The sequence below is a fragment of the Macrotis lagotis genome, chromosome 1 (assembly GCF_037893015.1).
Source record: "Macrotis lagotis isolate mMagLag1 chromosome 1, bilby.v1.9.chrom.fasta, whole genome shotgun sequence".
NCBI lineage: Eukaryota > Metazoa > Chordata > Mammalia > Peramelemorphia > Peramelidae > Macrotis > Macrotis lagotis.
Window position 1 is genome coordinate 718,064,499 of NC_133658.1, and position 15,618 is coordinate 718,080,116.

Sequence of the window (15,618 nt, forward strand, 5' to 3'; positions counted from 1 at the left end):
CATAGAGATGATAACTGAAACCACAAGCAGCTGAGATCACCAAATAAAATAGTTTAGGATAAAGTTTAGGATAAGTCTAGAAAGAAAGTCTTTACAGTATATTTAGAGTTAAGTGACAAGTCAAAGATAAAGATTCAGTTTTGGCATAAGCTAGTTTAAAAAAAAATAAGTGGTTTCTTCCACTTCTGCCTCCCCCCCCCCCATTATCTGGCATTTATTTGATATACATCTGGCATATATTTCTATTTGTGAGGGTTGCTCCCTCAATTCTTTCTGAACTCACCTCCCTCTCCCCTCCCTCAGCCTGGACTAGGATACAGCATATATACAAAAAAGTAGATAGATATAAAATAAATACAATGTAATTTCTAGAGAACAATAATTACATTGGAAATTTAGAAAAGTCTTTTTTTTGTTTTAGGAGGTGGCATTTGAGATCACCTTAGAAGGGCATTAGGGTGGAGCTCATGAGGGAAGGGAAATAGTCTGTGTGGGTTATGGAATGTCATGTATAGGGAATAAGTGAATGATTTGGATAGGAATATGAAATTTGAACAATGTATAACAAGTGTATAAAGAGGGGCTTCAAACAGATTATGGAAGGGCTCTAAATATAAAGAGTTTATATTTTACATTAGAAGCAATAGAAACCACTGAAGGTTCTTGAATAGTTAAGTGATGTGGTCAAACTGAGGTTTTAGGAATATCCACAGAGTACTTATGTAGAGGACAAATTGGAGAGGGGAGAAGATAGATGCAAGAAGACTAGTTAGAACATTATTGCAATAGTCTATGAGGGCCAAAAATAGAATGGTTGTGGTATAGGTGGAGGGAAAAGAACAGAAGCTGAATGGAGGTAGAATCAATAAGATGACTGATCTAATAGTGCAGGGCAAATGCCAGTTGAGTTGACTGTGACTGTTAGGTTCTAGAACTTGAGGGACTAGACTAATAGTAATGTCCTGAATAGAAAAGGGGGGGGGTTAAGAGGAAGGGGAGTTAGTGGAAAAGATGAGTTTCAGTTTTTGGATGATTTGAGAGATACCTATAGAACAGGTGGAGTTATCTAGGAGTCAGCTGGAGACGATCTTTCATACATATATACATATCTGTATATATATGTATAGAGATAAGAACAGTAGTATGTGTACACATTGTTTACTATGATAGAACGAAAGCCCTTTGGAGTTTCATTTTAAAAATCTTTATTCTCAGTGTCTGGCACAGAGAAAACACTTAATGAATGTTTGATCATCGATTGAATAGGGAGGAACTAAAGATGGACAGCTTTAATCTGCTCAGTCAAATATGAAGAGAATTCCTCTGATGAGAAGCGGGAAAAGAGTAGTTTGCGGAGAATGGAGGTTTGAAACAGATGCTAGGATAAATGAAATTTGGTCAGGGAAGAGTAAAAAAGATAAATTAGAAATGGTCCCGGGTGATATGATTGTTCCCTGGTGTTTAACAGGAAAATCTGAGAAGAGAAAAAGGTTGGTGCGATGAAGGGAATGAGCAAATAGGAGAGCGAGAGGCAGAGCTGAACTTTTACAAGGGCCCGGAGGAAAGCAGGGCACAGGCGGTGGTGACAGTGGAGCCTGGCACGTTATAGCCCTTCCCAGGTGTGGCTTGTGGATGAGAGAGGAGACTACAGCCCTCCTGGGGGCTGGCAGTGCTTCGCTTATGTGACGCCACGAAGCTCATGTGAAACCACTGAAAGTCTGGAGTTTAAGTCCGGGAACATAAAGGCAATTCTGGGCTTCTTTTGTTTGTTTTAGCCCAACGTCCAGGTATGGAGCTCCTAGAGAAAGGAGTCGGCGGGGAGCATGGAGATGCCAGGCCCGTGTCTGAGGCGCCTGGGGTCTCTCCGAGGCCTCCTGCTGGAGTGATGGGCGCCTGGACTGTGCGGGCCGGCGCGGGGGCTCCTCGGGCCCGGGCCGCGTCCTCGCCCTCATTCCGGGTGTGAGTGGCTCTTCAGAAGCGCCGGGGGGCGGGGGAGGCGCGGCGGCCCCGGGGGGCGGGGCGGGGCGGCCCCGGGGGGCGGGGCCGGGGGCCGCGCCCCTTCCGCGCCGCTGGGCGGGAGCGGGTAAGTGCCGGGCCCCGGGCCGGCCCAGGCCCCGCCCCGCCCCTCCCCTCCCCTCCCCTCCCCTCCCTTCGGGCCCGCCCCGCGCACGCGTGCTGCCGCCCTCCTCGCCGCCCCGCCCCTCGGCTCACGCCCCGCCCCCGCGCCGCGGCCCCGCCGCCGCCGCCGCCGCCGCCGCCGCCGCCGCCGGAGAGCGGCGCTGGGGGCGGGGGGGGACGGTGGCCGGCGAGGCTCCTTCCGACGAGGCGGCGATGTCCGCGAGCCCGGAGCGCGCCGCGGCGGCGGCGGCGGCGGGGCCTCCTGCGCAGCGCTGCAGCCCGGCCTTCGGTCTCCCCCCGGCTCCCGTAGGGCGGGCCGGTGGCCAGAGCAGCGGCCGCCGCGGCCGGAGGGTCCCTGGCTCGCGTTCCTCCTCTTCCTCCTCCTCCTTCCCCTTGGCCGTCGGGCACTGAGCCGGGGGAGGGCCGGGCGGGGGCTGCCGCCTTGAGGATGGGAATCCTCTTCACCAGGATATGGAGACTGTTCAATCACCAGGGTGAGCGGCGGCGGCGGGCGGGAGCGGGCGGAGCGGCCCGAAGCGGAGCGGAGCCGCGAAGCGCCTAAGGAGGGCCGAGAGGGACATTTGCAGCCGCGGCGCCCGCGCCCGGGGGGGGGGGGGGCAGGCGGAAGCCTCTGCCCTCCGCTGCTCGGGGGCGCTGCCCCTGGCCTTGAACCTGCCTCCTTGGCCCGGAAGTGAGGGAGCCGGAGGGCAGGATGCCCCGGGGGCCCCCGGGCCGCCGCCCACCTGCCCAGAGCGACACGTGCCGCTGCTCAACTTTCCCACGCCAGTCGGGGGGTGCCCAAGCCACTCCCCTCAGCCTTGTGCGAACGCGACCCCCCCGGAGGAGCCAGAGAGGCTTCCCCAGGTTGGCACAACGCGGGCATCCCCGACCTGTCAGGTAGCGCCGGGGCACCCCGCGGCCGAGGCCGAGCCCCCCTTGCAGCCCCGCCTCGGCCTGCTTCGTGGCCGCGGGCAAGCCTTTGCGCCCTGGCGCTGCTCTGCCGGCCCTTTGGGCGGTGTTGGCTGTTGGACACCCGCGTGGGGTGTAAGGAGCTGGTTGCTACCTCTGCTTGCTGGGTTTGTGCTGTTAGGATCCCCTTTTTAGGAATTATGAAATGGATGCTTAGAGAAACTTTTGAGGTTTGAAAATATGACATCGAATTGGTGACACGCATAATGGTTATTTTTGAGATTTTGGCGACAACTCTATTGTAACATGATTTCTTTTGGTGATAAGTCATAGAAGTGCTTAATTCATCTTAGATTAGCAACGAATAGAAAGAAATGCTAAATGTTGAGAAGAGGCGTTCTTAATCTTCTTTTGGTTTGGGGTCATGGACCCCCTTTATCAATCTGACAAAGTCTACGGATCCTTTATAGAATAATGTCCACCAATATATTATATAATCATGTTGAAAATTCAGTCATCAAAATATTTTAGAAAATAAAAAAAGTTCATCAACTCCAGGTTAAGAATCCTTGAGTTAGAATGAAATGTGAAAATGAAATAGCGGAATAGTGAAAATGAAAATGATTTTTAAAAAAGAAAAATCTCATTCAAGTATGTACATTCCTTGAAATTTATCTAAACTCCCCACTCAATGTTAAGAACCCCTTATTTAGTCCCCCAAATAATTTATCCTTTTCCCAAGTCTATTTTGGAACTGATTGTGTTAGTGATTGTGTTAGTAACCAAAACAGTTGTTTCTGTAATTTGAAACACTTAAAATAAGTTTATGTTCTTTTGAAAAAGATGAATAGTTGTTAGAAAAAACTTCAAGAATTATTGTGAAGCCAGAATTTAACCTTTAAAATAGGGAAATGTTCAACACCTTAATGAAAAGGAACAGACAGAAATACTCAGAATGGGATTTTTCCTCACTCCTTTTCTGCTCTTTAAATTGGGATTCCTGACTCATCATTTATGTTATCAATAATTTATAGTCTGTTCGTTGCATATGTTGTTAATGGTGTTGTCATATACCAAAGTTCTTAGGGTCACATTTGAGTAGTTTCTATGACAGGAGTCACCACCCAACCTATTCCTTTGTGTTTCAGCTCCCTGAAGAATAATATAATTGGGAAGGGATAGAGTTGCAACTTTTAATGGTTATGTCAATTATTTATTTGATTTAAGGAAAAAACACTAAAAGCAGTCATTCAAAGAAGTTCTCTAGACAGCACATATAATAATTCTAGTTAAAAGTAAAGGATATCAAATTATATTCCCTTTCACATTTGTATTTGCTCTAAAATAATTATCATAATTCTTATCAATTATATACATAGATAGATAGATAGATAGATAGATATATCAAGTTATTTTGCCTCTCTAGACTTCAGTTTCATCATCTGTATAATAAACAGTACTTAATGATCCTTTAGGTCCTTTAGAACTCTTAAGAATTTAACATGTTTGGGATTCAGTTGCATTATCTGTAGAGGATGCTATCTCATCTGCCTTAAGGCCTTTGGGCCAGACCAGCCAATCTCTTGTACTATTTTCCAGTTCTAGGATCTTTGTCATGGATTTATTGAAGCCTGTTGTAAACATTTGGAAAATTGGACTCTTCCCTGAACCTTGTACCCTGTAGTTTTCTAATTTGCATGTCTTAGAAAGATTAGATTTCTGTCATGTGAAATAAGTTGTGCTGTTATCAGTAGCCTCTTATCAATAAGAAGTAAAAGTTGAAAGACTAAAGAATTCAATTCAGCAAATATTTATAAGCACCTACTGTGTGCAAGATACTGTGTTAGTCATTGTACTAAAGAATTCTAGCATGTTAGTTTTATTAAACTCTCAGCCTGGGACATTTTTATATGGTACTTATGCTGCAAATCTACAAGAATATTGAGAAATATATGGTACAAGGACCTTTTATAATGAGTTGTGTGTATGTATATATATACATATATATATATATAATATATAAAACAATGATTATTTGGCCCTCCTTTGTGATTTAGATATTAGTTAAATGTTGGTACAGGATACTTTTGTATATTGTAATGACCATTAACGATGAAATACCTAATATATACTTTTGAATGGATCTTCATCTTTTAATGTTGTGCATTGAACCTTTGTTAATCAACTTACGGACAAAGTGGGTATCTGATTGACATGTTTGTTTATGTATCTCTTATGGTTCAGTTTGCTAGGAGAAAGATGTATTCCTTTTTTCATGGCAAGTTTATGGAAGAATCATCTTGAATTTCAAAATTTACTATGTGACTAAATCTAAGCTATGTTTCATTTTTATCTGATTTTTACGAAGCTATTTTTTTTTGCATTAGGCATTGAATGATAATTGACTAAAGAACAGCCTGGGGTGACTGTGGGTAATGCATTAGGCAAAGGAATGTGTTGGTACAAATTGTTAACTCTGCTTGGAGATGATGCTCTTTGATGAAATTCTTTCTTTTTAAATTTTTTTTATTTTAAGGCAATGGGGTTAAGTGACTTCCCCAAGGTCACACAGCTAGGCAATTATTAAATATCTGAGGTCAGATTTGAAGTCAGATCCTCCTGACTTCAGGGCTGGTGCTCTATCTACTGCGCTACCTAACTGCCCCATGAAATTGTATTGTAATGTGGCTCAATGCAATAAACATATGTTAAAGCCCTTCACTTAATATGCTTGAGATTATGAAAACAGGGCCCCTACCTTTTAAGGAACTTACAGTCTAGCAAGAGAGAAAGAGAACACACATATACAAATAACTAATACAAATTGGAATAAGAAAAATTCATAGAGAAACACCTGTTTACTTAAATTTTTTGCCATATTCTCTTTGAGAACTATGCCAAGCTATTATTGCTCCATCTGCTTTTTAGGAATTTGATGCAGTTACTAGAGTTCTTTTGTGTAAGCTTTAGAAAAAGGTGTTAGACTTTTGGCATAGACTACAGCACCCTATTTATGCTTGAGTTAATAATCCCTTGAGGAATGACTCTTGGTGGATGGATGAGCACTGGAGTTTGCTAAGTCATAAAAATAAAATTTTACTATAGCAAGGAAAGTTTAGATAAAAGAAAGATTGCTGATGCCAAAATGAGTTCTGAGGGAAGTTGTAGAAGCTTTTCCAGGTTTCCCTTGTAAAATGAACCTTTCTAGTGGATCCTTTAAAAAGGAATGAATCGTAGTATATACTTGAGTTGAGAAGTTTGAACTGGGTTAGTGATTCCCAGTAATTTTCTATTTGGCATATTTTTGAATTTAGTTGAACTCCACTCTCCATAAGAAAATATATAAGTAAATATAAAAATTAGTTTTTGATGGTATTATACTCTAGAATAATATATAATCTATGGATGGTACTATAATCTGTAGAAGTCAATTATGTTTTATTTATGTATGTAAAAACATTTCTAAGAGATAGAGATTTTTCTCTCTCTCTCTTTCTGAAATATTACAGTGTGATTGTATTTTTTTTTTTTTTTTTTTTAGGATTTTTGCAAGGCAAATGGGGTTAAGTGGCTTGCCCAAGCCCACACAGCTAGGTAATTATTAAGTGGCTGAGGCGGGATTTGAACTCTAGGGTTGATGCTCTATCCACTGCACCACCTAGCCGCCCCAGCCTTCATTGTATTTTAAGCATATTTTATTTGTGTGGGTTTGAAAATATTTTCAAATTGTATGAGGAAAACTAAATAACTTAACCACTGGGATTTCAGTTTGAGGTTCTCTGACTTAGAGTCAGTCTTATTTCTACTGTATCACTTTTTTGGATCTTGATCCAGTCATCTGCCTTATCTAGTCCTTCAAGCTTTGCACCTTTTGCAGATTTGATAAGCTTTCATCTAAGACACTGATAGCATTGAATAGAACAAGATCAAGAACAGGTCCCTATAGCACTCCACTGGAGATCACCTTCTAGGTTGACATTGATCAACAACACTTAGGGCCCAGCTGTTCAGGTAGTTGGGAATACGTTTATGTACACAATTACCTAGCCCATTTGCCTCCATCTTGTTCAAAAGAATATGTTGAGAAACTTTGTCAAGTTGCTTTATTGAAATCCTTTGTTGTTGGTTTGTTTTCCTGATATACTCATTTAATAATACTGCACAAAAAATGAATTCAGTTTAATCTATGTTTTATTCTTGATAAATCTATATTGGAGTAGGGTGATTGCAATTTTTAAAAATTGAGCTAATTTTAAGCATTTTTCTTGGGCCTCCCATGTTCCCCCTTATAGTAAATACAAATAATGTCATAAAGACAAACTATTTTAAAAGATTTGAATTTATTTCATTATCTTTATCATAATTCATTCTAGAATATTGTCTAAAAATTGATGTCCAGGTAGTTGGCCTATCATTTGAAGAAACCTTTCCCTTTTTTTGAAAATTAGATTCCCCCCCCCAGTTCTGTAGTGTATTTGCCCTTTTCCAAGGTTACAATCATATTTATCTGCTTACATTAAAATCTGTACTTCTCTATTACCCATAATTGTCATTAGGCCACTGTTATGAAAACTTTAGAGTGTATGGTTTTCTTCAGTGTTATTATTTAGTGAATGAGTATAGTTGGTTTTCATCTGCACTACCATTTTCAGTTTAAACTTAGCTTGATAATTATATTCAGAAACCTCCAATCAATCAACAAGCATCTTTTAAATTATAGGCACAGGAGATAAGACAAAAAAGCTCCCTCTCCTAAAGGGGCTTATATTCTATCAGGAGAAGCGTGTGTGTATATATATAAGTAAATATGAAATATATACAAAATAAATACAAGGTAATTTCTCAGTGGTGGCTGGGGAGATGTCCTGTTAGCTGAGAGTGTTCAGGAAAGACTTTGCATGTAACTTTTGAGTTGTTTTAAAAGAGTATAGAAATTTTCTTTACAATGCTCATTTGTAGGTCACTTTATTCCCTAGTCTAGTATGTATTCTTTCTGAAGTCTTTAAATGAAAATTCAGATTCTGTATTCCAACATTACCATTTAAGTATTTGAGTCTTTGGATCCAGGTACAGGCTGGAAATTAGAAACTGGTAATGAATGTAGCTGATAAGGAAACTTTGAAGTGTAGAGAAAAAAAACTATGATGTGATGACACTTAGGACATCATCACAGCATTTTAGTGTTAGTTTTGGTGTGTTTGAGAAACTAAAGATAACAGTCCAGTAAGCCTATCTTTAAATTCTTTCAGCACTCTGGTAGTTTGTCTGCTCTTTCTCTTGTCCTCAAGTAGTTTTTATTAAGTTCTTTTTCTTTTCTTTAGTATTCAACCTAAGCCTTATGGACTTTAATATTCCTGACATTCTTGCAAGATATATGCTGCTTTTGCTTTCATCTTCACTTCTTTGTCCTCACCCTGAACAACCTACTTTAATCTCTTTAGTCTGTTCTTCCCATTTTTCATAAGAAACATTTTTGTTAATGTTGACAGAATTTCTTTTCAGAATCTGGTCCCTCTTTGAGTTACATCCCCTGGAGAATTTTAGGCTGTTTTCTTAAACCTTTTGAAACCTTCAAATCTAAGGTGCATACTGGAGAGAGAGAACACATAGGAAGGCAATTTTTTCACATTTTTAATAAAAACTTGCTAATATTTAAGGTAGTCCAATAGTTCAATGGAGTGTCTTGTTCTCTGGAAGTATGCTGTGAGGACTTGAAGACCCATGGTGTGTGCTTGTATAGGGGTTGTGAATAGTTAGTATTGTTGGAAGAGATGGTTTATGAAGGAGCAGAGTGGGAAATGAAGCAGAAAAATTAAGTTGAGACCAAATTGAGAAAGATTTTAATTTCTATTTGAATTTCTCACTCATTTTAAGCTTCTTATATTCTCGTTTGTTTTCACATTCATTTGTTTATTTATATAGGTAGAAGGACCATGGCTTAGCCAAATATTTCTTAGAGCAAATTGATGAAGAATTGGAGAGACTTGGAATAGCTTAGGAAAAAATGGATGAAGTTAGGATTTAGTGATGATGGTCTTTAAACAAAATATAGATAATAGTCTGTAAAATGGTATATTTAGTGTCACTGTAACTGGTCCAACATTAATATGGTCTTGAAGTGAAGCTCATAGTTGGATATCTAGCATCTTGAAGGAATGCAAAGTTGTTATTGTCATCTATTATTTTTGCTTTCTACTTAACCCTAACAAGCATAGCCTTCCAGGAACTACTTCTAAGTAATTTCAGCACCCAGCTACAATTTCCCCCCCTCAGTTCTTGTTCTCTTGAACTTTTACTCTTTTGGGACTTAAATTCCACTGGTCTTCAATTTCAATCCATATTAACTTAGGCTAAGTAAGCACTTTTTATAGAGATGCTGCCATTGCTCAACACATTTAAAAAATTCCTTCTTTGGAATTAATTCAGATCTTCTGTAAAAGCCACATGATGCATTGTGTCTATTAATGTAATTAAAACTAAATTAGCTTACTGGGTGTGTTGACATATATTGAGCTTTAAGTCCCCTTAGATAATGCAAAGAGATTCATTGTCTTTGCATTGTCTACTATAGTAAGAGTTGCTCTGGTATTCTCTAGTTTTCCAAGAGAATATTGCTCCTTTGTAGTGGAAAAAGTGCAACAATTTGAGTCATAGTGCCTGCGTTCAAGTTTTAGACCTGTACTTACTGTATGTATTCTTAGAAAGGTCACTGAGTCTCAGTTGTTTTTTTTTTTTTTCGTGAAATGGTGGGTTGGACTGATTAGATAATTTCTGAGACTCCTGTGAATGTCTTATATCCCTGATAGAATTGGAATTTGATGACTGGAGTAAGTTAAAAGACATTTAATTCCAGTAAAAATTTATTTTGAAACTACTTTGTCAGTAGGGGCCTGAAAATGAACCTGTACTAAATTGATAATTTGTTTCAAGTCAGCCCTATTTGTAACATAATATAACTGAATTCCAACAGCATAAAGATAGAAAACCTACAAGTGAAGTATGAACTCTACACTTGATTGTTATTTTGAACTATTTATCCATTTAATTTACCAGTATTTTTCTTTATTTCAGAGCACAAAGTTATCATTGTTGGTCTGGATAATGCAGGGAAAACCACCATTCTTTACCAATTGTAAGTATTCATTAATTTTTTTTTAAATAAGATTTGATTGTGACTGATTATGTTCCATGTCTGGGTGATTTATAAATAAGGAAAGCAAAAACTAAATTACTCCTGAAATTTAAGTTGTCCAATAGGATGGCTTGTTGGACTCTAGTTCTAAATAAGAAATTAAGTTCAAGTTTCAATTTCCACTTCTTCCATTAATTCATATATTAGGCAAGCCATTCAGTTTTTCTTTGACCTTTTTTTAACATATAAAAAGTAGAAAAATAGTCCCGATCACAGGATTCCTTGTAAAAAATTCACCATAAATTTCCTACAGTTCTAATAGAAATGGCACTTTTCGTGGTTAGAACTACCTCTTCTTATACTTGTAGTTTACTTTGTGTTTGGTGGGATTTGGGGGATATAAAATATGAAGGAAAATTTGTAACATTTTTTCAGATTTTATTGCTTAGTAGAAAAATTGGGAGAATCAGTCAGTAGTACTTTCTAATTATGATATGATGGATTGATTTTTTTCCCCCCAGTTCTATGAATGAAGTTGTACACACATCTCCTACTATAGGAAGTAATGTAGAAGAAATAGTAGTTAACAATACACGTTTCCTAATGTGGGATATTGGTGGCCAAGAATCTCTTCGTTCTTCGTGGAATACTTACTATACGAATACTGAGGTAATGCTTCACTGTGCAGTAAAACTTTTATTAACCAGTTGCTTGGGGAGATGGACTATTATGGTTAATTATTTGAAATTTAATAGGAACACTTTAAATTTATTTTTATTAAAGATATTATTTGAGTCTTACAGTTTTCCCCCCATCTTACTTCCCTCTTCCCACCTCCCCCACAGAAAGCAATCTGTCAGTCTTTACTTTGTTTCTATGTTGTACCTTGATCCAAATTGGATGTGATGAGAGAGAAATCATATCCTTAAAGAGACAGAGAAGTCTAAGAGATAACAAGATGAGACAATAAGATATCTGTTTTTTCCTAAATTAAAGGGAATAGTCCTTGAACTTTGTTCAAACTCCACAGCTCCTAATGTGGATACAGATGGCACTCTCCTTTGCAGACAGCCCAAAATTGTTCCCGATTGTTGCACTGATGGAATGAGCGAGTCCTTCAAGGTTGAACATCACTCCCATGTTGCTGTTAGGGTATACAGTGTTTTTCTGGTTCTGCTCATCTCACTCAGCATCAGTTCATGCAAATCCCTCCAGGCTTCCCTGAAATCCTATCCCTCCTGGTTTTTGAAATCCTGTCCCTCCTGGTTAACAGGAACACTTTAAAAAATTTTAATCTCCATTGAAAATTTTGTAAAATAATTCATTTCCTGCTTTAGTACATTTAGTATTATGAACTTTAATCACATCTTTGATTTGAATATTAAATTCTCATTGTATATAGTAATATAGAAAATAAAGATTTAAGAGATTGAATTAAACATGCAGATACCCAAAAAGTTGCAGTTTTTAAAAAATCTCCTATCTTCAACTTGTCATCTTGTCATTTGCCTCTTTTCCATTTAAGCATAATGCAGTAAATTTCTGATTCTGTCTCTCTGAACATAGACATGCATATATATATTTCTTTGAATCAGCATCAAATTGTATGTACCCTTTATAATTTATAATTTATAATTCTTTATTTTAATTTAGATAATATTTTGGTTGGACTATTCTCAATTTAGTGGAAGATTCTTATTTGCAATGTTGAAAGAGCTTTGGTCTTGGGTTGTGACTTTGCCACTCATCTAGTCCTGTGTCCCTGGCCAAGACATTTGAGTTTGTTCTTCTATAAAATTAGGTTAATGGCAATTAGACATCCTTCACATAGAATCATTAAGAAGTAGATTTGTTAATTGTACCAAATACTTTACTGTCAAAAGGGGCAGATATGACTATAAGATGATAGTATTATAAAATAATGGGGATTGGTGAATAGAGTGGTACTGGACTTTTAAGTCAGGCAGATTTAGACTTGGATTTGAATCCTGACTGATACCAGGAAAATTAATTAGCTTCCTCCAGTCCTTTATCTCTAGCCTTCACTGGGTTCTTGTGAGTCTCAAGTGAGATGAAATATGTAAAGTATTTTTCAAACCTTAAAAGTACTAAACTACTGTCAGTCATGATAGTACTACTGATTCTGCCTCCTAAAAGGGTTTTTTCAGAGCATTGTCCTATAAAAATTCAGTGGTATAAACCTCAGAGATGAATTGAGAAATTGACATTTTTTGAATACCAAAGATTATGAGTTAATGAAACAAAAACCTACAATTTCTGGAAAACTATGTTAATGATAACTGTTTCCTATTTTCTCTTTCCTTATGCCACCCCTCAGCTGTAACTCCAGTTTAGAACACATTTTTAGAGCAACAGAATCTATTAGAACACACCTTTCTAATATTTTAGATAGTTATATACCACATTAACAGTTAATGCTTTGGTTAAAGTATAGTGAGAAGGGGTAGTGCAGTGAGTAGAGCACCAGTTCTGGAGTGAAGAGGATCTGAGTTCAAATGTGTCTTCAGACACTTACTAGCTTTGTGACCTTGGGCAAGTCACTCAACTCTTTTTGCCTTGCATCCAGGACCATCTCCAATTATCCTGATTCATATCTGGCCCCTGGACCCTAATGGCTCTAGAAGAGAAAGTGAAGCTCATAACTTAGCACATTGTCTTCTCACTCAAATCCAGTTCACTTGCTTTTCATGTGTCCTGATGTCATGGTCTTCTTTGAGAAAGAAGGACAAACAACATCAATGAGAAGGAAAACTCTTAAAGGAATAAAACCACTAGTGATCTATTAAGCAAGAGAAGAGAGAAAGTAGAGTACTGAAGTTTTTCTTTCAGGACCAGAACAAAACTAAAAAAAAAAAGGTATTCTAAAAATAGTAAATGTTAATTTAGGTAGTTTGATTAAACTTAGCCTGTTATTAGTACCCCATGAACTAAATGAGTTAAATCTACTGTGATCCAATTTCGTTTAGTTTTCCAGAACTCATAAAACTAAGAGGTTATAGTATGATACATCCCTGCCAGGCCTTTTACCACATCTTCTAGCTCTAGCCCACCTCTTATATTTCCATTCAAGAAGTATTAGATTGACAAGTATCCGAAATGCCAAGTAATGAGATGTGTGTTTTTATACAGACACAGAGAGATTCTTTAGTGATAATTGCATCAGTACATAATAGAAATGTGATTTATTCATTAGCTACACTCAATGCACTTTGAATTTTTTCTGGCCAGACCTGTCATTTCATTGGTATAGACAATTCTTAGGGCTAGGAAACCCTCCCCAGAAGCAGCCTGACATTTTTATAGTGCTTTATTGCAATAGTAGACAGTTATATAATGTTTTAAGGTTTGCAAGATTTTTTTAGATACCGTTATCCATTTGACCTTCACTGGTAAGGTAGTTGCTTTATTTCTATCTCACAACTAAATAGGCTGAACTTGAGACAGAGGTCACCATTTGTCCATATGGCTTGTGAGTGTCCAAAGAAGGATTGACATTCAATTCCTCCTTACTTGCAAGTCCAGTACTCTTAAGTGCTCTCCAATGCATTTTATGAATTTTAAAAGATTCACTATGTGATTACTAATGATTTTGTTTTAAAATTATTTTAGTTTGTCATTGTTGTTGTGGACAGTACAGACCGAGAGAGGATTTCTGTAACTAGAGAAGAACTCTATAAAATGTTAGCACATGAAGTAAGTAGTATTTCTTTTAAAATATTTCTAAACTTTTTTGCTTAATATTTGTTTCTTCTACTTTTCTTGTTGATGTTGGGATCTTCTTTGAATGTAGTTCAGAAAGAAAAGTCCCCTCTTTAACATACTGGTCATTTGTGCTGTTTACTCTTTGCTGTTTTCCTAAATTGAAAGTAGAAATGTGACAATAGAAAAAAATGTGGGAGAATGGTGATGTTTTGTTGTATTTAGCTCAAGTGTTTAGTACATGTCTTATTTAGAGAAAGCAGAGAACAGTGGGAAGAAGATAGATTTGTTGTTTTTCACTTGTTTCAGTCCTGTCTGACCTTTCATGATCCCATTTGGGGTTTTCTTGGCAAAAACCCTGGATGGTTTACTATTTCCTTCTCCAACTCATTTTACAGATGATGAAAATGGGCTTAAGTGACTTGCCTAGGGTCATACAGCTATTAAGTGTCTGAGACTGGATTTTAATTCAGGTCTGACTCAATGCCTGGCACTCTATCCACTTTGTTATCTCACTGCCTTTTTATTACATATTTACTAAGTGCCAAACACTATTTTAAACTCGGGGAATACCAACAGAAAAATGACACAGCAGTCCCTGCTTTCCAAAATTTCATATTCTAATTGGAGAAGATAACTCATGCAGGTTCATTGATAGGGTGAATGCAAAGCTTGATGGACCTTGGGGTATTGGCAAGATCCAAAAATCCTTACGGTATACTGTTGGGAAGAGGAGCGATCCTAATAGCATCCATATGGATGGCTTTCAGGATGAGACCATTGGAGAAATGTCCTGAAGTAGGCTCTGACCTTGAGAGCCAGGTGGTGATCCCCTGGTAGGGAGTAATTTGGAATGAGGTCATTGTGGGGGAAGAACCTCAGACATATTTGATATTGAAGAATTTCAGTTGCTTCTGGCCAATATTCTCTTTTCTTTCCTTCTACTGGCATTGTTAATATTCTTCAGGGGAAAGTAATGAAGTTATACATTGTATTATAAGACCTCCTTACTCAGTTTTCAGTTTAGAAAATATCTGGTCAACAGTAGAGAGCCACTTTCTTGCTGTATTACTACAGTAATGATACATTTCTTACCCAACTCCAAAGGGCTATTATCATGTTCTCTTTCACAAAAGATTAAAAATTTAAAAAAATTTTTCAAGAATATGTTAACTGAAGAGTATACTGTGATTAAAACAAATGTAATGTATAGAAAGATACCTATCCAAAAACGAAGACCTCATTCTTCAATACTTTTTTATTTATGTGTATGTGACCCAAAGCAATCAATCCTAATTTGATGGTGATCCAATTAATTGTGCTTCAGGGGAAAAACAAAAAAACAAACAAAATTTGATCAGATATAAGGAAAAAATCAACCATCTAAGTTACACATTTGAAAAATGTAATTATTAGTAAAGAAGTTTCATAATTTCTTACTGTAAAAGAAGATCTCAATTAAACAAGCATAATGACCTTTGGATTATTTTATGTTCTGAGTGGAGGAATATTGAAAGCATTTTACAATATGTATATTAGGCAACTTTTTGTAAAGAAATATGAGACTTTTAAAGTACTTATCAGACACAGAAATGCTTTTCACTACTTTGATGCAGATTCATGGAGTATGCCACTTAGGTTGCAGCACATAAGCATTGAAACTTTACAGGACAAGACAAATCTTTGAAAGAAAATAGAACTGAGAGTGAAATTGAATGATGAGAAGGCAAGAATCAGTG

The 15,618-nt window shown here is 38.0% G+C and overlaps 1 protein-coding gene across 2 annotated transcripts in view; it reads left to right on the forward strand.

The window, feature by feature from the left end:
• Window positions 1-2,391: 2,391 nt before the first annotated feature.
• The window catches only part of ARL5A (ARF like GTPase 5A), a 30,568-nt gene continuing 17,341 nt past the window's right edge, over window positions 2,392-15,618 (forward strand). Inside the window, exons 1-4 of one of the 2 annotated variants that reach the window (XM_074215977.1) lie at window positions 2,392-2,612; window positions 10,099-10,159; window positions 10,681-10,828; window positions 13,790-13,873. In XM_074215977.1, the coding sequence (XP_074072078.1) occupies window positions 2,567-2,612; window positions 10,099-10,159; window positions 10,681-10,828; window positions 13,790-13,873 (339 nt within the window). In that variant the 5' untranslated portion in view covers window positions 2,392-2,566. Of the gene's footprint in view, window positions 2,613-2,960; window positions 2,983-10,098; window positions 10,160-10,680; window positions 10,829-13,789; window positions 13,874-15,618 lie in introns of those variants that run through there. The other variant, XM_074215978.1, reaches the window with a different exon arrangement.